The sequence below is a fragment of the Centrocercus urophasianus genome, unplaced genomic scaffold, assembly GCF_019232065.1.
Source record: "Centrocercus urophasianus isolate 14NV4802_14NV808 unplaced genomic scaffold, USGS_Curo_1.0 seq_24, whole genome shotgun sequence".
NCBI lineage: Eukaryota > Metazoa > Chordata > Aves > Galliformes > Phasianidae > Centrocercus > Centrocercus urophasianus.
Window position 1 is genome coordinate 2,974,087 of NW_024884800.1, and position 21,060 is coordinate 2,995,146.

At 43.9% G+C, this 21,060-nt stretch overlaps 1 protein-coding gene across 1 annotated transcript; it reads left to right on the forward strand.

The window, feature by feature from the left end:
* The first annotated feature begins 4,964 nt into the window (after positions 1 to 4,964).
* Positions 4,965 to 19,654, forward strand: SLC6A14 (solute carrier family 6 member 14). The gene is made up of 14 exons (XM_042825117.1): positions 4,965 to 5,040; positions 5,663 to 5,831; positions 7,474 to 7,605; positions 9,123 to 9,284; positions 10,145 to 10,280; positions 10,960 to 11,092; positions 12,843 to 12,983; positions 13,993 to 14,221; positions 14,303 to 14,428; positions 14,523 to 14,641; positions 15,848 to 15,947; positions 16,191 to 16,300; positions 17,477 to 17,644; positions 18,268 to 19,654. Exons 1-14 carry the CDS (start codon positions 4,993 to 4,995, stop codon positions 18,415 to 18,417), a joined length of 1,923 nt encoding a protein of 640 aa, XP_042681051.1. The 5' UTR covers positions 4,965 to 4,992; the 3' UTR covers positions 18,418 to 19,654.
* Positions 19,655 to 21,060: the final 1,406 nt, after the last annotated feature.

Below are 21,060 nucleotides of genomic sequence, written 5' to 3' on the forward strand. Positions count from 1 at the left end.
TGAGAGTGAGGGACTCAGTTCAGCATATTTGAAAATAGTATTGTACTCATCTGTAGGCTTTGTCTTACTCAATTAAAAATGACTCCTTAGTGCCTTTGGAATGTTTCCCAAGAGGAAAGTCATTATATTCTGACACCTCCCAGATTTTAGTTATTTCATCCCTTTCCTGAGTTGTATCTGTTGTTATGACTTTAGGATGCTCACCTAAGGTTTTGCATTTACACACTGTTTCTGTTGCTTGAAGACAAGCTGAAGGTATTTGGTCAGGGAGGAGGCAGCTGGGGGTGAGGCTGGCCTGATGTCTCACAGCCTTGGGTGCTAATTTGGCAGCAGGCTCATCTGTCCATGGAAAGCTGAATTGCTCTGGGCCATATTTAGCAGCAGAACTGCAGGAATTAAGTTTTCTGGGGCTGCTAATGCAGTTGTTCACCTCATTGTAGTGATTCCAAAGCAAGTCAGTATTTCAGCTGAGAGTTTTCACGGGTTGACATGTCTGATAGAGACATCTAGCCTCTATTTGATCTGACTTTGGATTCCTTAATCTTTTTTTTTTCTTTGTTTTGATCTTTACTCTAGATGGAGCTCTATGTTTGAGAAGCATCATATTCACATGTGGCAAACCAACAGATTCTCAGCGACTGGAACTTGCAGTGTGTAGATCGATTACAGTAGATAAAAAGCTGACAGTCTTGCAAATAGTCTTGAAAACACCTTTATTAATTTGATGGATGGGGACTTGTGCATTTTGCATTTATGTTGCTTTTCCAGCTGCTTGGTTTGGAGGAGATCAGTGAGTTAATTAGCAGCCTCCTACTTTGGGGTATGATAGCCTAGAGGCAAACAGCTCAGCAGAAGTGATGTTGCTGCACTTATCACCTCAGACAACCACACAGCTGAACTCAGAAATGCTAAGGTTGAGAAGAAAATGGGATCAGGTACCATTACTTGCAGTTGGGTTAATACGGACATTTAATGTGATGACATAATGCATAAGGAGTTCCTTTAAAAATATGGTGGAGCATTTCCTTCAGAGAATGCCACCCCTGCAAAATAAAAACATTTTATGGGAATATTTTTGGTAAAAACCTTGATGGAATATTTCTCAAACGATTCAAAATGAAGATAGACTAATTTGTTTCCACTTTCCATTTTATTTCCTCTTGCTTTAAATTCTCTTTTGTACCAACAGTTAATATTCGAATAGTGAGCAAAGCTCTTCAAGTATTAGAGAAATTAAAGAATACACTTATTCTGATACTACTTTTCTAAGGTAATTAATCCAAAATTCTTAGAACTCCCAATCCATGAACTCTTTTTTTTTTTTAAAAAAAATGTGCTCTTGGCTCTGAGATCCCAACTCAGCAGATGTGAGTTTCTTCATGGCCTCCTGAATGGCAGCAACAAACCTCCCAGCTATGTAGAAAAGGCACAGAACTGATAAAGAACAACAACACAACCAGGAATAAGGATGTATAAAAGATTATCTCCTCTTCCCATAGGCTAAATCTCACCCTTGCCCTGAAGGGATCAGTAGGGTTGGAAGCAGAGTACGCTTCTTGTCTCTGTTGGCTGATTCACACCAACTGTTGGATGGAAGCCATTAGGATGAGGCAAGGGAGACAATTGGTTTCGTCTCTGCAATTTGCATAGCTTGTGCCTTCATTAACACTATCACTGTTTTCTGAGCAGCTCTGGATATCCCTCCCTTTTAGATGTTCTCCCACCTTGCACACAGAGCAATAGTACATTTCTCACAGGTGGAGAATCCTGTCTTGTTTTCATGGACTGCTTGACCAATCAGTGGTTTAAGTTAATGGTAAAGGTTGTTCGAGATCACCTGCAGGTCAGTTAACCACAAAGGAAACAGTCTTACTCATTATCACTTTGTCCTTTAATCAAGGCTGAAACTTTGCTAAGCCCTACCATTTATATTTAAATTAATGCTTTGTGTTTAATTTTGTTGTTCACCTGTGCAGGAGAAGGTAATTCCACCTCCTGCAGGAGCCAGCTGTCTGCTTTGCCTTGCTTGGTCTGTTGGCTTGTAACAGTCATAGGATCAGAATAGGATCAGTCATGGAATGGACTGGTTTGAGAAGGACCACAATGATCATCTAGTTTTAAACCCCCCTTCTACATGCAGGGTCACCAACCACAAGACATCCCTTCTGCCTTTCTGATTCTGCTCACCAAGAAGAGTACGATGTGGCCATGGAGCTACATGGGTCACAGTAATTATGTGTTGTTGGTGGATGGTTGGGTGCTTGAGGTCATCTTCTTCAGACCCTGAAGACCAACTTTTTTCCTTTTTTCTCTGGTTGCATGCGTTGCTGCTACCTTAGCTGGTGTTTGTCTGCTGCTGAGATGATGCTGGGATAGAGGAAGAGAGACAAGACTTTCTGCTAGTCAGCAGCTACAAATATGTAGTCCCTCACTGCATTTTGTGGGAATGCACCAACAATCCTTATGACCACGCAGTGCCTGTTGGCACACCCCTTGCCCATTCCTAGGTGTGGAGCAGGTTCATGACACTTGCCTCATGGTACCCAGTGTGGCGTCACCTCCTTATTCTATAGCTGTCACTCCTCTTCTTGGAGTGGGTTTTCTGGTCTTTACCCTCTGCTTGTTGGCAGTGGGAATGGTAAATGAATGATTGTTTTGTCTACTGATTCAGTTTTGAATGTGTGTGCCCGGTGCCAATATTAGTTAGCACTGCTATCACAGAAGATACAGACTAAGAAATAGTTTACTCATCTTGTTCTTAAATAAGCGCACCAAACACCTCTACTTCATTGCCATAGCTGTGTTTGTGTTTGCTGAGAGCCATATCCAATGTGTGATAAAACCACTTCTGTAACTAGATGGAAAACACAGATATCTTTAGCAAGTTTCAGGGTTGTTTACTGTGTTGTCAGTGCATTGAAGCCATCCTAATTCTTATTAGTGTTATTAATTGGGTTGACAGAATGCTCAGTACGTGGAGTTTGTAATAGTTTGAGGTGATTTTCCAAACTAAAAAGTGACTTAGATAGCTGCTATGGTGTTGGTAGCTCTGCTGGCTTTGGGGAAGTAGCCTCTGGGGCTTGAGTTTGATCTTTAGCCTCCAGAAATTGCAGATCAAACTGTTGTGCTATTCAGCTGCATATCTACCAAGCAGGCAAAATGAAGGCCTGCCTCAGGCAAAGTTCTCTCCTTTAACTGAATTCATCTCTTCACTGATCACCTCCTGAATGCTGACTGTCCTCAAATACAGAAAATGCATTATGAAGAACATTCCCGTGGTCAGAAACTGGGTGCATCCCAGGAGCGATACCTCCAGTATAGTTTTACTTTTAGTCATCTCGAGTTACACAGAGAATGCCACAGCTGGTGACTCCACAGCATTACAACATGCACTTAATCCTAATAAGGAGGGAGAGGCTGTGGCTAACAGGTTGTTTTTCATCTCGTTTTGTTTCTAAACAAGCTGATAACCAGTTCTGAATCATGAGTTTGGAAGAGATTTAGATGCTTTTGTCGGTTGCTGCTTGCAGGAAGGTGTTCTTTTCTACCTGGGGAGCCAGTGGTCCCCAGATCCCAGGGTTATCCATAACCCAAACCAAAATCATGCTGTCTCATGTTAAAAATTCCATATTCACAACTCACTCTGGGATTATCAGGTTAATTTAGCTTACATTAAATCCAAACAGGCTTCAGAAGAATCTCAGCTCACCCTCAGTGTATGCGAGCTGTGTGCTGTGCCATGTAGAACTGAAGGCTGGCATTCTGTGTTCTCATGCTTGGCTGTTACAGCCCGAAGTTTGCAGGCAGCCCATCAAGGAATGTTTTCTTAATTTGTTTACCTTTAATTTGCAGAGCCTTCATTGTGCCAAGACAATACGCTTGTGCTTACTTTTGTTTCCAAAGACGCAGTATTCAGGCATCCTTCCAGGGGCTAAAATAGAAATCTCCAAGAGAAGCTGCTGCATTAAAAAGATAAATAAATCTGATTTTGACCTGTGTTTCAGGTGCTTTCCCATACACTTTTCACTCCTGATACAACACATGGAGACTCAGGCTGGGTAGTGCCTTACTGAACAAGGAGCCTCACTAATTGAGAACAGTGTATGCAGGTGAGAGAAAAGAGTGGGTGCAATGGAGAGCAGCGAGGCAGCTGGCTGACCATCATGAACCACGGGGTGCTTTAGCTGCTGTGCTCCTGAGTGCCCATAGGGTATACATGGGGAAGGCTGCTCAACTTGGTGAAGCACAGGAGATCCTCAGTTAAGTCGTCGTTGTCATTAAGACATTGCTTGTTAAATTCCTCCTCTGGGGGTGGCTTTGCTTTTATGACCTGTCTTGTCTTTGTGTGTCCTGTGCGTGGAAGGTGTTTAGAAACCGAAGTTTAACCCCTGTTGTGCCCTTGGCTTTCATGCGTCTCCTGAGCTGAGACTCTGGCATGAAGAAGGGAGAGAAGGAACAGAAGGAAGGGATGGGTGTTGGATGTGATAGGAGACCGGTGTGCTGGGAACTGCTCGTGCGGCAGGAACGGAGGTGAGGCGGGCAGGCAGTGGTTCTGCGGGGAGAGGCATGGGGTGATGTGGGGTCAGATGTTCTGGCAGGTATGTGAGAAGCTGGAAGGCTGAAGTTGGATAGGTAGGAGCAGAATGTGTGTGAGAGGGGAAGCGGGTCCGGGCGTGGAGAGGGCAGGGGGTACTTAGGAGGGGAAGTGGGCAGGGGACCGGGACAGCTCGGGCGGGTGTTCCCGAGGAAGTGGGCGAGGGGTTGGGCGTGCGGAGGGGAAGCGGGCACGGGCTGGGGCGAGCGGCCACGGGGCGCCCGAGCTGCTCCAGGGGGCGGGAGGGACCGCATCGCCCGCAGCCCCGCCCGGAGCGTGGGGCAGCCCCGGGGCCGCGGTTCCTGGCAGGGGGGCGGGCGGCGGGAGGGAGGCGGCTCCGATAAAGGGCCCGCAGCGGGCGGCGCGGGCAGAGCGGAGCGGCTCCGGCAGCGGCGGCGATGGGGATGCTCAGCCTGCCGGGCTTCCTATCCTGCGGGAAGAAGAAGGTGGGGATGGGGCATAGGGCAGGTGGGCTGTGTGGGTACTCGGGTAGGTGTAAGGACACTTGGACGGGTGTGTGTTGGGAGGGGAAATAGGCGGGTTACAAATGCACCTGAGCAGGTAGGGTATGGAAGTGCTTCAGGTGGGCATAGGGGCATTTGAGTAAATAGGGTATGGCTACCTGGAAGCGCTGGGCAGGTGATATGGTGTACCTAGGCAGACATTAAAGCATCTATCCAGATGGGATGCAAGTAAATACAGGAATACAGGGGGACCTAAATAGGTGGGCAGAAGGGGATGAGCTCAGTACTTAGACAAGTATGGATATATCTGGGCATGTACAGAGGCAGAGCAGGGGGTTCCTGGAGATTCTGTCCTCAGGAGCTGGTAGGAGGAGCAGGATACAATTGGCTCTGAAGAATCTTTGGGCTCCCGGGAGGACCCTAACAGGTTCGTGCTGTCTGGTCAAAGACCAGTTGGACTGGTCACCCCACCTGGCTCTGCCCACCCTATCTGACTGCCCTGCCCAGAGATGTTCAGGTGATGCTGTGGACAGATAAATGAGGATACGACTGTCCTGCTTACCGCTGGGGTGATCCTGAGCCTTCCCTCTTCTTCTCTTCCAAGGACTTCAGTCTGTCAAATGAAAAAGATGCTCACGCCAGTGACAATGATGAGAACTCAGATCGTGGCAACTGGTCGAACAAAGCTGACTACCTTCTCTCCATGGTGGGCTACGCTGTGGGCCTGGGCAACGTCTGGCGTTTTCCATATCTCACCTACCAGAACGGCGGAGGTACCTGTATTGAATGGCAGTTCTGGGTGGGCACACCTTGCTATCTCCAAGAGCCATGAAGGCCAGCCCTGAGGCTGGATGTGTTTTGTCAAAGCTGGATGTGAGCATCTTGCTGAGAACTGGGATGATGCCCGCTGATAGGAATGGGAAGAGCAGGAAGAAGCATCTCTGTGCTTTTTGAGTACTGGCTGAGGAGAGGGATATGACTTAGTTTTAGCTGCAGTCTTCCGTCTGAGTGTTGCAGAACTCTTCTGACTTCCTCATCACTCACTTGCACCTCTTTATTAATGTGCCAATATCCATTGATAACAGCTTAAATAGCTGTTCTGTTTCCTCAGTGTTTACTGCTTTGATATGTTTATAGATTGCAATTGAGTCCTCTCTCAGTCTTTGTTTTGCCTGGACAAATGAGCTAAGCTGAAATAATTATCCAACCTCAGTAATAATCCCCATCAGATTCTACAGAAGTATGGGGCAGAAAGTCTCTACCTGCTTACATAATGAATAACTGGCGAAGCCAAATGGAGGCTCTAGATTCCCTGACTGCTCTTCCAGAGCTCTGTCTACCCACCAAGCAACCACTGGTAATTAGGAAGAGTGCAAATGTCTAGTATCTGCAGTGTGCTTACTTCTGTGTACTTATTTACTCTGCCCAACAATCATTTTGAGTCAAATTTTGAACTCTTATATGCAATGCAGTTCATCCAACTGCGTGTGGAACACAAGATGGCATTCATAGTACAGAAGTTTTATTGGCCAGGTTGCCTTCCTTATGGCTCTTGAACAAAACTGTGAAAACAAAATAAGTCAGGACATCAGCCTACCTGTTAGGTGGTTTGTATCTGCTGCAGCAGATCTAGCATTTAAAGGACCATTGTGTTGCTTCTTGTGTCCTTCTTTGCCCCAACTAATTGAAGGGGGCTGTTCGCCTCCTTGAATTACAGCAGGTATTTGCAGTTCCTTGTAGAACTGGGTCCTCAGTGGCTTTTAAGTCAGGCAGCACGGAGGATGGATTTCTGCCTGGTTACACATGTGGATGTCGGGTCGTGTTCAGGAAAGCTGTGTTCTCTCTTTCCTTGTTCTTCATGTGTGCACAAAAGAAGTGCCGATCCCTTCCACAGGACAGGGTTCTCATTGATGTCAGGTTAATGTGAGCTCTAAAATGGGCTTACACAAGAGCCATGCTGGGATCCTGTTTAACATAGGAGTCAGCCAACCATATAACATAATTTTCATGCTTTGACATCCTGTAGCTTCTCTGACGGTGCAGCTGCAACTTGTGGCTAAGGATGTGAAGAAATACTTTTGTCCATGCTTAAATTAAAAGAAATAGAAAGCAGACCAAGCCTACAGCTGAGCAGCGTTCCTGGTTCTCTGAGAACGATATCTTCAGTAGTCTTTGCAAAATCCCTTTAGCTCAGTAAGAGGAATAATCCCATGTAAATCAATTCTGGTAACCCATGTCTCTTCTTCATAGGTACTATTAGTCTTACAGAAAACAACTTTTACATATAAATGCCTATGTTCTGCAGAAAGCAAATAAGCCACAGCAGGTATTTGAGACGGGGCAAAGTGGTCTTATAAAATGCAGTGAATACTGAAAGATTCATTGTTTTCTGCTTTTTTCTTGTTCTCTGCTCAGGTGCTTTCCTAATCCCATACACACTGATGTTGGCATTAGCTGGCTTGCCTTTATTTTTCATGGAATGCTCCCTTGGGCAGTTTGCCAGCCTAGGCCCCATTTCCATCTGGAGAATATTACCATTGTTTCAAGGTTGGTACTGTTAAATTTCCTCATTTTATTAATGAACAGATGCAGATTGACAATTTCCTCACAGAATTATTAACTAAGAAGCTTTTTCTGTTTGATGTGTGGACAATGCTCCTACTGGAACTGGATTAGTATTCCCAGATAAATGTCTTCCTTATTAACAAACAGATAAACAGTTGTGGGTAATGATTTTCCATGAAGTTTCTAACTGTGTGAGGTTTTATCAGTAATTCATGCTAACTGCAGCTATCTGGAGAGAAGAAAATTACCACACTTGCTTCGTGATGGGAAAACTCCACTTGCATACCTGCCAGTCTACCTAAGAGATTGTGAACCAAACTTTGCCTTATCGCTTTCTTTACACTACATATCCCAAACAACTCGCAGGACAGTTCCATGTTGATGTGCTCATTCTGCATTTGGCCAACCAGAGTTAGTGCAGGCATATAGAGTTGGTTGAGGTGTGCAGTCAACCAGGTATCACTGCACTTCCAATAGGTAGGAAACTGATCCAATGGATCCAATAGTTTAGGCTTCAGCTTCATAAGGTGAAGTGCCTCCCATGGTAAGAGGGATTGTTGTATTCTGTAGTGGTAGTTTGCCTTCCTATGTGGGGGTTTGGATTTTACACGAAGACTTATTTGTTTGAAAACAACCAATCACTTGCTTTACTCACTTATATCCACTCAGATTATGTGCATGTCGGTGTAAATGGCTACGTAATTGGTCTTGTTTGTCCTCTATCTACCTGAGAAATTAATACAGGAACAAAGAAGGGTTTTCTTTTCTTTTTTTTTTTTTTTTTTTTTTCTTTTATGATTACAGTAAGTACTTCAATCACCACCTTCTACAAAACAAAGGAGATTACAGACTGGCTGGTTGACTTGCACTTTTGCCAGTCTCTGCTCAGCAGCACAACCAACCTTTCAAGAGAAGAATAGTGTGTTTATCTTCAAAGAAAAAGTCTATAGACACAGCAAACTCTTTGTGTGTCTGTGAAGATATAAATTTAAATATACTCCCTGAATGATTAGGAGCTGTTTGGCAGATTTCTTCCAACTCAGAACAAAGTTCATTTTAACAAAGGAGAATAACAGTATTAATGGCAGACTTCTGTCATTTTCTGCTATTTCTCATTTATTGGCAAAACTAGTAATTACAAAGGTATCTTTAAAATGATCTGTGCTAGGTCTTGTGTAGTTTCCTCTATTTTACTAAGAAATCAAAGCTTTCCACTGAGCTAGGAGAGGAAAAAATTATTGAGTTTCTTCCTTAGGCTTGATAACTAGTCCAATTATTTCTATGGGTCTAAGTTGAACCTTGTTTCAAAAGCACGTCTGGGTTGGTCAGTTTGGATCATACCCTTCATTTCATGGATGTACCCCTTCTGTCTGGTGGCTGTTTGCAGTTATTAAAAGCAGTCTTTGTGCTGAGAAGCCTTTCAAAAGTGAACTGAAGGCTCTTCAGTTTTTCAACCTGAGTTTGGAGTAATTAAGGCTCTGCATCTTTCTGTTTCATAGGAGTGGGTGTCACGATGGTCATCATCTCAACGTTTGTGGCAATCTATTACAACGTCATCATTGCCTATGCACTCTACTACTTGTTTGCCTCATTTCAAAAAGTGCTTCCATGGTCAGATTGCTTTTCCTGGGCAGATGAGTTCTGCAGCAAAACACGCCTAGGTACTGTGCTCAACACCTATGGCTCAATATTACTCTTGATAAAGTGTGCTTTGGGCTGTTTTGTGGGAGAGATTACAGGAGCAAGATGGCAGCCATGGCTTGAGGAAACGATTCCTGGATTTTGATTCTAAACTCATGAGCATAATGCTTACCATCTTCTCTTTCACCAGCTTTAGGTTCTTGGGAAATCTACAGAGACCCGAGGTGAACTTCATTTTTTTTTTTCCCCCCTTGCCTTTAAACTCTAATGTTCCTGGGAATTGCACGTACCAGAAGAAATACTGCATTCCTATTTCACCAGGCCTAATGGCAAAGCAAATGCCCCTCTCAAGGGAAGCAAAAGTATTCCTATAGCTTTTATCAGGGCTGCTTTCATTATCCTTTGCCTCTTCTGTAGCTACAGCAGTGCTGAGCACCAATAAGGCACTGATTTCATACTTTATTAACTGTTTAGAACATATCTCAGTGCTATTATTCTTGATGTTTGGCAGCGCATGTACTGCCAAACACTTATCTCCCCAGCTTTCTTATCAGGGTAGTTTAAGGCAAAAGGTGAAGCTGATGTGATAATTATTAGTTATTAGCCCAGTTGGAAACAAGTTGCCATATAACCTCTGACACTATTAAAACAGGGACAGCGCTACAAAATTCAGCTGAAGATACTGTCTTGAGTAACCTTCCACCAGATTTTATGGTAAATGCTGATACAGAGCTTTTGAATGCTGAGAGTAGGTTATATTTGCTGTGTATAGCTGAAGCTGTAACTGTTTAGAAAACATATTTACCATTGTAGGCTGACTTACTTTTTTCAATCGCTGCTTGTTGATTGTCTCTTTTCTTCCCTGCTGTTTTTCTTTCAGTAAAGGACTGCAGTGCAATGTTAGGTGGAGAAATCATTCATGCAAACTACTCGTTCATCACAAGCAACAACCTCACGTGTATCAATGGCACCATCAACTATAAACCAGTGCAGTTTCCTAGTGAACAGTACTGGAAGTAAGTAAGAAACAATCTTGTAAATGGGAATAAGCATGGAAATCTGTGCAGGAGGAACTTAAGTTCTCGTTGATGAGTGTGGGCCCTTAAAAATTATATGGAAGCAAATGAGCAAACACGTAGCAAGCTGAAAAATAATCCTGCTGAAGAAGCCTTCTCTTGAGTTCTGCTGGGACTACATGGTGTTGTATATGGTATCTACTTTTTTGGGGGGGATTTATGCAGTAAAATATACTTCATATTCATAATCAGAACCTATTTTGAAATCTCAATTTCTTCAGCCGTGTGATTTCTATCTGCCTGAGAACTGATTCTTGTCATGGGCTCTTCTGCTGTTAGAATCTCATGGTTAACTTGGAGGCATGATGGGACCTGTGGAGTCGGTCATGGAGCTGAGGGCCGGTGGATGCTGAAGAATGCAAAACACGCAGCTGCATTTTAGGTTTTTTAGCTCCAATCATGCAGTTATAGCTGCTGCCTGCGGGATCTTGTAAATATACCAGTGAATCATTACAGTTGGAAAAGATTTTAGATCATCTAGTCCAACCATCAACCCATCCCCCCCCAACCACTAACAGTGTCCCTCAGTGCCAGTATCTATAGGACTGCCTTCAGGAAGAGACTGTAGAGGAGCAGGTGCTTCTGTCACTGTTTTCACTGTGCTGTTTCGTGCTTCCAGTAAAGTGGCTCTTCAGCGCTCCACTGGGCTGGACGAGACTGGCAACATCGTGTGGTACCTGGCCCTCTGCCTGCTCCTGTCCTGGATGATCGTTGGAGCTGCCTTGTTTAAAGGAATAAAATCTTCTGGAAAGGTAAGTGAGGAAGAGCAGAAGGCAGATTCTGGCCTGATCCTACCCAGCAGCAATCCCAGTGTCACCTGGACTGGAGGGAGGCCAGCGCAAGGCAGGATGCGATGCTGACCCACTGTTAGGCTCTGCTGCTGCACCTTGGCTTCAGAACTGTTATATAAAATATGAGTAAGGTGCTGATTGCTCAGCAGTTACTTAAGGCACTGCTCTGCTGGCTCCACCAGGGCTGCCCTGTGTTTGGAGACCATGCTGTCACTCAGGTGATGCAGGCTGGGTGCTGGCAGCCAGCTGGCTGGCGGTGATGAAGGTGTGCATGTGACAGCACATGCACATACGCCGTGGTAACACCCAGTAATTATTTGCACCTACAGACCAGTTGAGATGTTTGGACAATAAAGGTCAAGTCCTGCCAACAGTTGTACATGTACCTACCAGGTTGTGAAATCTTGTTTGTACCCAAGATTTCTGAGCTGCCTGCAGGGACCAGGTCCATAGGTGCTTATTTTCAGACTCTGGCTGTGCTGAACTATCAGGCCTGCCTGTGTTCTGCTGGATAGGGAGGATCCTCTTCAGAACTCAAGCTGTATTTCATTCCTTCTGCCCGAGACCCTTCTCTCAGTTTAGTTGATCCCCTTCCCATATCTCTTTCTTATTCCCTGTGTTGCATCTCTGTTACTTGTTCCTTTAATCTGTTGTAAGGAACTTTGTCAGCCTTTCTGCACTCATTTTCTTTTTCCTCCTTAATTCCTCTCACTGTGCCTTTCCAAAGTTCTGTATTGCCTGCCTTGCTTTGCTCAGTCTAATATCTCCTCCTATTCTCCTCTTTATTTGAAGCATTCTGCTTTTTGTCTCAGAACTTTGTAGTGGAGTATCTGAGCTTTCCCAGTATCGTTTATAATGCCACACTGTTCTTCTATAACTTGCGTTATTTGGCTTCCTCGCAAATGGCTCTTCTGTCACTTCTCTTCTGTATGAAGATAAGACTACTTGAGGAGAAAGTTAAGAATCAGAACTATCTAGCTGGGCAGGAATAAGGAAGAGATGAAGAGTTGAGAGAGTTGACTACTGCAGGCAAATATGAGAGGTCTTCAAAAACAGACTCTCCATCTGGTGCAGGGCTATGGCTTGGTGAAACCAGCACCGTTCTTTCAATTATCTGCCTGCGTAACACCGAAACCAAGATTTGGGAAACAATGGTATTGTTAAACACAGCCTGCATGATAAACTCGCTGCTGCTGGCCTGGTTCCCACCATGCTAGAAGTTGTATGGACAAACAAGCCAGATTTGTGTCTGAGAGAGCTGAAAAGTCCTTGTTCCCAGTAAAGAGAAAAGTTTCCAGTGTGGGCTGTTTTGTTTTATTTTTTGGTCTCAATAGGAAATATTTCCATCCTGATTACCCAATTTTGCTAGCTTCAGGTCTTGTTTGCTAGAAGCATTGCATAGTAAGATGCATCTGAGGTAGTTGAGTCCAGGCCTTGCCATAGCAATAAATTATATCAGAAAAGGTTTCTGAAACTGATCGAGAGCTATCTGAAAAGTGGATATGTGGCTTGAGCCTCCTGCTGGAATGAAGCTCCAGAACTGGCTAAGCCAGATGATTGGTGCTTGACGTGTGCTCACCTCCAGTCCCACTTCCCGGATTGTCGGCTCTTTGTACCAGCAGCTCTCATCCTAGACCCTTGGCCTTCCTCATGCATGAAAGGCTGTGCATCTCATCACTGCTAACATGTGTCCCTGCTCTTCTTTCTGCAGGTTGTCTATTTTACTGCACTCTTCCCATATGTCATCCTACTCATCTTGTTGGTGCGAGGAGCCACCCTGGAAGGTGCTTTGGATGGCATTGAATATTACATTGGGAAACAGTCCAACATCACCAAGTTGATGGAGGCAGAGGTGAGAAGTGTCAGGTGTCAGGAAGCATTTCTGTGGTTATGTGGGCTTGGCATTTACAGAACAATTTATTTTTTTATCCAGTCAAAAGTTCTTCACTTCCTGCCCTGAGTTCTGTATAGACAGCTGGTTTCTGGCTTTCCAGTAACCCCAGCTCTATGAGAGGTTCAAGCCCCTGTTCTAGCTACTCTCAATCTGCTCCCTCCTTTCCACACTGGACAGCAGCAAATTCTATCACGTTGCCTTTGAGCAGTTCTCCAGAGGCAAAGTTTCACCATAGCAAAACCTGCTGAGATGGTCCTTGGTGTGGGATCAAGCATTGCTCTTGCACGATGCCCTCTTGCTTTGGTTGTAAGAATTTCAAGGAGAAATTCAGGCTGTGCATCGCCCAGCAGATTGCCTCAGGAAATTGGATGGGTAGGGAAGGGTGCTTTGTGCAGAGGAAGCCTGGATGATTTTTCCTTATAGTTCAGTACATTAGTTCTGCTTGAACAAAAGCAAATATTCAGTATGGTTCATTTGTGGTGTCGTAGGTGAGCTTTGGGCATTAACTGAGGGGATGCAGCAGGGGCACAGTTTCCCACATAAATCATTTGATTTGGTTGGGTCATGGTGTGAAGAACAAAAGTTAGTGAGCAAATGGAAGCTCATTTCTGAGGCCTCTCTTGGTTTTTCTTATTCATTGGCACTGTGACAAGACTCACATCTTGACAACCTATGTATGTAAGTGAATTGAATCTCTTCTTCGAAGTTGGCCCAGTAAAGCCTAAATATTTGGCAACATACTTGGGATGTTGCCTTTATGATTTCACAGAGGACCTTGTTTGTGCTGGAGACTGCAGCATCACCAGCATGCTATATCCTACCTATTCTGAAGTTCATATGAAATAAAATCAGATATTTAGTCTGGATGTAGAAAAATCTTGGAGCTTCCATGGACAGTACATGTGAATAGCTATGGTGCATTTAATAATAACTTTAATCATAACTCACATGTGCTTGGTTCTGGTAGGTTTGGAAGGACGCAGCCACTCAGATATTCTACTCCCTCTCTGTGGCATGGGGTGGACTCGTTGCTTTGTCTTCATACAACAAGTTCCACAACAACTGCTACTCGGATGCCATTTTTGTTTGTGTAACAAACTGCCTCACCAGCGTATTCGCCGGGTTTGCAATTTTCTCTGTCCTGGGACATATGGCATTCGTGTTGAAGAGACCTGTCTCAGAGGTCGTGGACTCAGGTAGGCTGATCATTGCACCATTGGTATGACTGAGCTTGAACAAAACATAGCAGTAACCTCCATCATTCTGCTTCTTTCCAGGATTTGATCTGGCGTTTGTAGCCTACCCTGAGGCTCTCTCCAAGTTACCAGTTTCCCCTCTTTGGTCCTTCTTATTTTTCTTCATGCTTCTGCTTTTGGGCCTTGACTCCCAGTTTGCCACTATAGGTGAGTGGGGTTTTAAGTAACTGATTGCTTCCCAAATGAACAGTACCTTTCTAAATTGTGCTCTTCAAAACTCACACTTATCTTTCCCTTGCAGAAACACTTACAACCACCATACAAGATATATATCCCAAAATGATGAAAAAGTTGAGAATCCCTATAACCTTGGGCGTGTGTGTATTGCTCTTCTTTCTTGGTCTTATCTGTGTTACTCAGGTAAGGTGCCATACTTGTTTTGGCAGTGGCTTTAGTTATTCTGCAAGTGGGTCAGAACATCCCTTTGCAATGTGAAAAGAGCTTCCCCAAAAGCTTCTATTTGCATGAGTCTGAGAGAATCACTGATGCTGTCCGTGTGCTTGGATGTGCAAATAGGAAATTCCCATGGGGAAGTGCTGGAGTACTTCAGGGTGTTGTGTGGTTACTCAACTGAGATGTGTTTTTAAATAAAAGGCCTATAAATAGCCTGTGAGCCATCAACCTGACTATTTGCTACTGGGTTTAGAAGACTGTCTGTGTAATTTCAAGCACATATACACAGTGTGTCTGCAGCCTTGTGGGAACTGCTGCTAGACGTGGATAGAACCTTTGTGTTCAGAACCAACTACCAAACACAGCAGCATTTGAGAAATTCTCTGTTCAAGCCATAAAAAACCTATTAACACATCATTACTCCTCCAGAAATACATGGGATTTCCAGTACACTGTGTGCTTTTTCTTGAGGCAATTGCTTGTACAGTTCTAAAGGTTAATTGCCAGGACTACATCCAGAAACACAGATTCCTATGTGTAATTGGACTGAGAATATAAAGATCACTGTGGTGAATAGGCAGCAGTGTACGGTCAAGGAAAGCGTATAGGTTATGAAACATGATGGGGGGATTTGCAAAGGACGTGGTATGAAAGAATGTGAAATATAAAGCTGTCCCCTGCTCTGTGATCCTGCTGTTGCATACAAGTATTCACAGCCTTGTTCAACCAATGTGGGAAACTTGTGTAAGAGCACAAGCCTAACAGAGCTGCTAACTGGCACAGCCATTCCTGTAGCTCAGCATTAAAGATGGTGAAGCAGTCTTATTTCTTTCTCGTGTTACTGATGCTAGTATATACTATAGCTATGCTACAACTATGAATACTATAAGTGCCAAACTTGAATCTTGCTATCAGCTGTCTATATACACTTTGCATATACGTGGATCTCGTTAACGTGACAAAACACCGTAGATCTGCAGACCTGCCTTCTAATTTTTCATAGAGATGTGTAAATGAAATAATGTTTGCAAATGTGTGCTTAACCTGGAGAAATGGGAATTTGAAAAGCTCAGACTGGTGGTCAGTTAAACTGGCTTGAACAAGAGAATTTTATTTGCATAAAGATATTATGGCACTGGGTACATTTTTACCTCTTTCTTGTTTGTCCTGCAGGCAGGAATTTACTGGGTGAACTTAATAGATCACTTCTGTGCTGGATGGGGAATTCTTTTTGCTGCAGTCCTGGAGATAATAGGCATTGTCTACATTTATGGTAAATTACTGACATTGAAAAACCACACTTTGACTATAGATTTGATTATACAGAAAGAGCATACATTAAACATTTGTTTCTGCAGTAAAAGATTTATGACTTCTTAATGGTGAAAGCCTTTTGTTTAATTATCATAGAACTGGAGTTATTGACCTTGACCACCTCCTTCCTTCTGCCATTTTGATAGGCACATGCAAGGTCCTTATGTGCTTTACGACGCACCGTGTGATTGTTTTTCCACAGGAGGAAACAGATTTATTGAAGACATAGAGATGATGATTGGGAAGAAGAGCTGTTTCTTCTGGATGTGGTGGAGGATGTGCTGGTTTTTCATTACTCCTGTGCTGTTAGTGGTGAGTACAGTTGACTGGATTATATTAATGTGACAGAATTTATTGATTTGGTGACAGATAGGTTTCCACGTAAATATGCAGGGATGAATGCCCATGCTCTGTAGGCAAAGATAAGCTATAGCTGAGACAGTGGAGCATCCTATGCATTATCTATACTGTTCAATACATGCCACTTATAGGATTGTTATGGTTGGAAAAGACCACAAAGATCACCAAGTCCAACCATCAACCCACTTCCATCCCCACTGACCATAGCCCTCTGTGCTATATCTCTGTGTTTCATGAAAACCTCCAGGGATGGTGACTCCAGCATCCTCTCCAGGACAAGCTACACCTTCAGATCCAGCAAACTGGATCTACGCTCCAAGGAGTAACACAGAGCCAAGTAGATTGTCTATTTTAGCAGTTGGCTTCTCATCATTGCAAGCTAAGAGAATATATATTAAAACCTAGCCTCTTGTTTGATAGAAATCCCATTTTCTGGACAGATCTCTTGCACAGGTCTATTCTTCAGATGTCCAGATGTTCACCTGTCTGAGATTTCTCTTTCGTTCTGTAAAAATACATAAAACTTCTCAGGTTTGCATTACTCCTCTGTTCCTCGCTGTGACTGTAGATGGTTGGATTTTGTTGTATGACTGAACTTAATATCCTAAATCCATGAGCAGTGACAGGTCTCTTTGGCCAGAAGGCATTGTCTTTATTCTCTTCAGATTATAATTAAGAAAATGTTCCTTATAAACAACTTCCTTCTGCCACCATTTAATCTTAATTATTTTTCATTCCTGTAAGTACAGGAACATTAGAGCACATAAAACATTACAGGAAAAGATGCTAAGCTTACTCAGTAACATGTGTCCTCCAGTGCTGGGCTCAACAGGACCCAGAAATCTAGTTCTGTTTAAATGTAGGTATGTTTAAAATGTTGGCTTTCATGTCAACATTCTCTTTGAGTTCTGCCTGCCAGTCTTACTGCTTGACCATAGCTCAGCACTGAATCCTGTACAACAAATCTCATGTTCAGAAAGCATGAAGAAACTGCAGAATGTGTAGATAGGTTGGGTTGTTCATTTGTTTGGTTTTTTTTAAACTAAGTTGGAAATATGGTCCAAGTTGACTTCAACTGGAAATCTGCTTTTCTCTCCTATCTATTTCTTTATATATACTTTTAAACAGGCAATTTTAGTCTGGTCGTTAGTGACGTTTTCAGCTCCCACTTATGGCTCAGTGCCATATCCAACATGGGGAACTGCTGTTGGCTGGTGTATGATCATCTTCTGTGTCATCTGGATTCCCATTGTGGCTGTTGTAAAAATATTTAAAGCAGAAGGAAACCTTTTTCAGGTAAGGATACAATGCAGTGGTCATTGTCCCCAGTTTTGCTTTTCATGGCATTGTCAGGAATGTCTGTGCCTTTTTCTCAAAAAGCATGTTGAATATCTCAAGGTTTCATCACCTGGATTTATACACCAAACCACATCTTTGGTAGTTATATCAGAGCCAAATGTACCCTATTGTGGTCTGGTATGAAGATAAAGTCTGTTTCTCTGGGAGTGTGCCCACACATTCAACAGTGATTTTTTGTTGTTGTTTTTTTTTTTTTGTTGTTATTCCACTTAGTTAGAACACTATATATATGTGTGTGTGTGTGTGTGCATTTTCTTCCAGAAAATTTGTGTCTTTATTTTTCTGGAATTTTGCCTCCTATTCCTCACTGAAATGAGCAAGTACAAGATCTGGTGTTTGCTCTTCTTGCCAGGCTTTGCAAGAAGAGTCCTGCTGGTCACAGGCTTTCTCAGTCTGTTTGACTTCAATAGCTGAATCTGTCCAGAATGTTTTATAAAACATAGATGGTATGTTTGCTGTTTCTTGAGTTAGGGACATGTTTAGAGTTACAGCTTTATTCTGGGCTATTTTTAAAGCTCCATAAGGTGAGATATGAACTGCCTCTTGTTGTTGCTTTTCAGCGCATCGCAAGCTGCTGCAGGCCCACAGCAAACTGGGGTCCCTACCTGGAATGTCACCGGGGAGAAAGATACAGCCACGTTGTAACTCCCAAAAAGGAAAAGGAGCATGAGATTCCTACTGTGTCCGGCTTTATGTACTTCCGAGAATGAGATGGCTCTTTGGATGATCAACTTTTAACATAGATGTGTGTTTTCTTTAACTGTTAGAAAGTGACAATGCAAAACAACGATCAACGTTCTGCCCTTCCAAGTTCAGCCTTCAGATGCAAGCAAGCCCCTTTATTTATTTGTAGTGTTGTATTCTTGGGGAAGAACAGATCTTCCCAGGTAACCAGGTCTGAGAGGGCAGGAGGAGGCTTTGCAGCCTCCCCAGGCTGATGGACTGGGCATGCTTGGTCCCATCCCACCAGTATCCAGCTGGACTGTGCCTACTGGTGTGGAGAAGAATAAAAACACACCCTGGTGCTTCCCAGCTACATGAAATTGAAGCCAAAAGTTGCTGTACTTGCATGCACATCTGTGCTGTGGGCAGCATGCAGCTCTTCCTTCTGCTGTGCCCTCTGCAGTGCTGTGTGGGGCTGTGCTGTTGCCTGGCCCTGCAGCTCAGGGAACATGAAGACTTTTTCTTAAAACCTTGCTCAATGCTGTGAGGCTGCTCAGGATCTGATGTTCACTACACAGTGCGTTCATTTTGTCTATGCACCTAAATATTGAGTGGCAAGAAGTTGCCATCACTGGAAATAAGGTGGTGAGAAGCGGCCTGCTCTATCATTATTTCTCTTGGAGCCCACCAAGTCACCTTTTGTTGTGTCATGCTCTGTGCCCAACATTCAGCCATTTATAATTCAAACATCCCGTATCTCCAATAATCTGTCCTTGGGCTCTGTAGCCCCCAGTGGCAACCTTTGATTTCTGCTCTCCATGCAGCCAGCAAGGCTTGCTCTCCTGGGATTTTCCTTGCAAGGGAAAGCAGAGTGCTTTCTAAGGGTTCAAACAGTGTCATCAGTCTTTGGATAGAGCTAAAAGAAGCAGAACCGCCAGGTGAAGGTTAGAAATGACTTTGTAATACCAGTAGTCCAACATTTGCTGATGTGTGAGAATATTGAAAAGTGAGGAAGTCTGTGATGTATTTGGAAAAGCAGACTTTTGCTTTTACCTTGGAACTAATGGGATAGCTGGAGAGCTGACCTCACTCACAATAGGACTGAATTCCCCTATTAAAAAAAAAAAAACAAAGCAAGGCTTTATGGAATGAAAGCATCCATTTTCTGCGCTGGGGCATGTCTCTCTCACTGTGATAACGGTTCCTCAGGAACAGTGCAGCAGGGTTTCTCATCCCTTCCTCTCAGGGCTTTGTCACTGTTTCTGAACATTGAAGGACTGTGGATCGTGGCTCGTTGCCCAAGACGCACACCTCGCTGTATGTTTTGTACTGATTTTTTTGTGACAAATCAACACTTGATTGCAAATAAAATGTAATTTTCTGTTTTTAATGGCTCTTTGGAGCTGGAAAATGAGATTTCAGCCTTTTGTATGGAGGTAGGGGGCAGCAGTTGGTGGGGTGGGAAGTACCACCACCTATTCAATGTTTGGTGCTATTGAACTGGAAAGGTTCAACCTGGACAAAGACTTTTCTTATAATAGGTAGGACTGAATGCAGTAGCCCTGTTTCAAAGCTTAGTCTGAACATACAGAAGGTAACCAAGAAGTGGTATGGAAGCAGGTTGGCCAAACCAACTCCAAAAGAGTTCCAGGAGAGCTTTGACAAGAGATGCTGAAGGCCAACACCTGGCTCCCATCTATTGCCCTTCAGGGAGCCCCTGCTGGGACTCTTCTGAAGCTTCTTCTGCTCATAGGTGCTTCTAAGAATCAGTTTCATGATGTTTACCAGTGGAACCTCCCATAAGAGTGACATTAGGCAACTTGTCAAGGGCTGGAGATCCAGATTTGGGTGATTGCATACCCCATCTTTCCAGTGTGTGCAGTCTTTTTGGGGTGAGCTGATTTTCTCCTCTCTATGCTGAGTGCTGCCATCTGCCAAGGAGTTTTAAAGAGTATTTAGGTGTTGGCATTCATATTCTTCACCAACCCAGCTCTGGCCCATCCCTTGGGGTTGTCGGATGGCCCCTGAGGGTTACATGAAGAGTTACTGTCCCTCTGTGCAGAGGCAGCAGATCCAAGCGCTTTCCTCTCCGATGAGGGCTGGTGCCAAACATTGCAGTGCTTGTTTGTGTTGCAAGGTCTGGGATGGGAGGGTGTTCTGTGCTGGGCAAGGGATCTAAATGGCTGTTTGTTTGTGTGCTTCTTTAAGGAAAAATGTTAGAAGAGAACGATTCTGCTTTGGATCAAACTAAAAAGAGAGGAAAACTCTTGGAAAGAGAAAAGTAGAACAGGGAAAGAAGTCGATTTTGGACTGCCTCAAAACACAAGTATGTTTTCAGACAGAAAGAGAACACAGACGTGTGAGCAGTTCCAAAAAGCCTGAAAAGCCACATCTACAGCATGGAAACATTTAAAAAGAAGTATTCCAAGTGGCGTTTGTAGATGTAGGCAATTAGTTAGGGGCCCAGCACAGGAGAGCAAGTATAAATCCCCTCAGTTATTTCCATTGGGAAGGCGGTCTACGGGCTTGAATTCAAGTTACCAAAATCTGAGAGCTGCCGGTGATGCTCTGACCAGCAGGGAGCAGCGTGGCTTCGTGCTGCGGGCGCAGCGCTGCTCCTAAAGCTGAGTCATTTGGCACTCGTTCCTGCCCTGCTGGTGGCTGCTGGGCGGTGGCTGAGCTTTGAATCC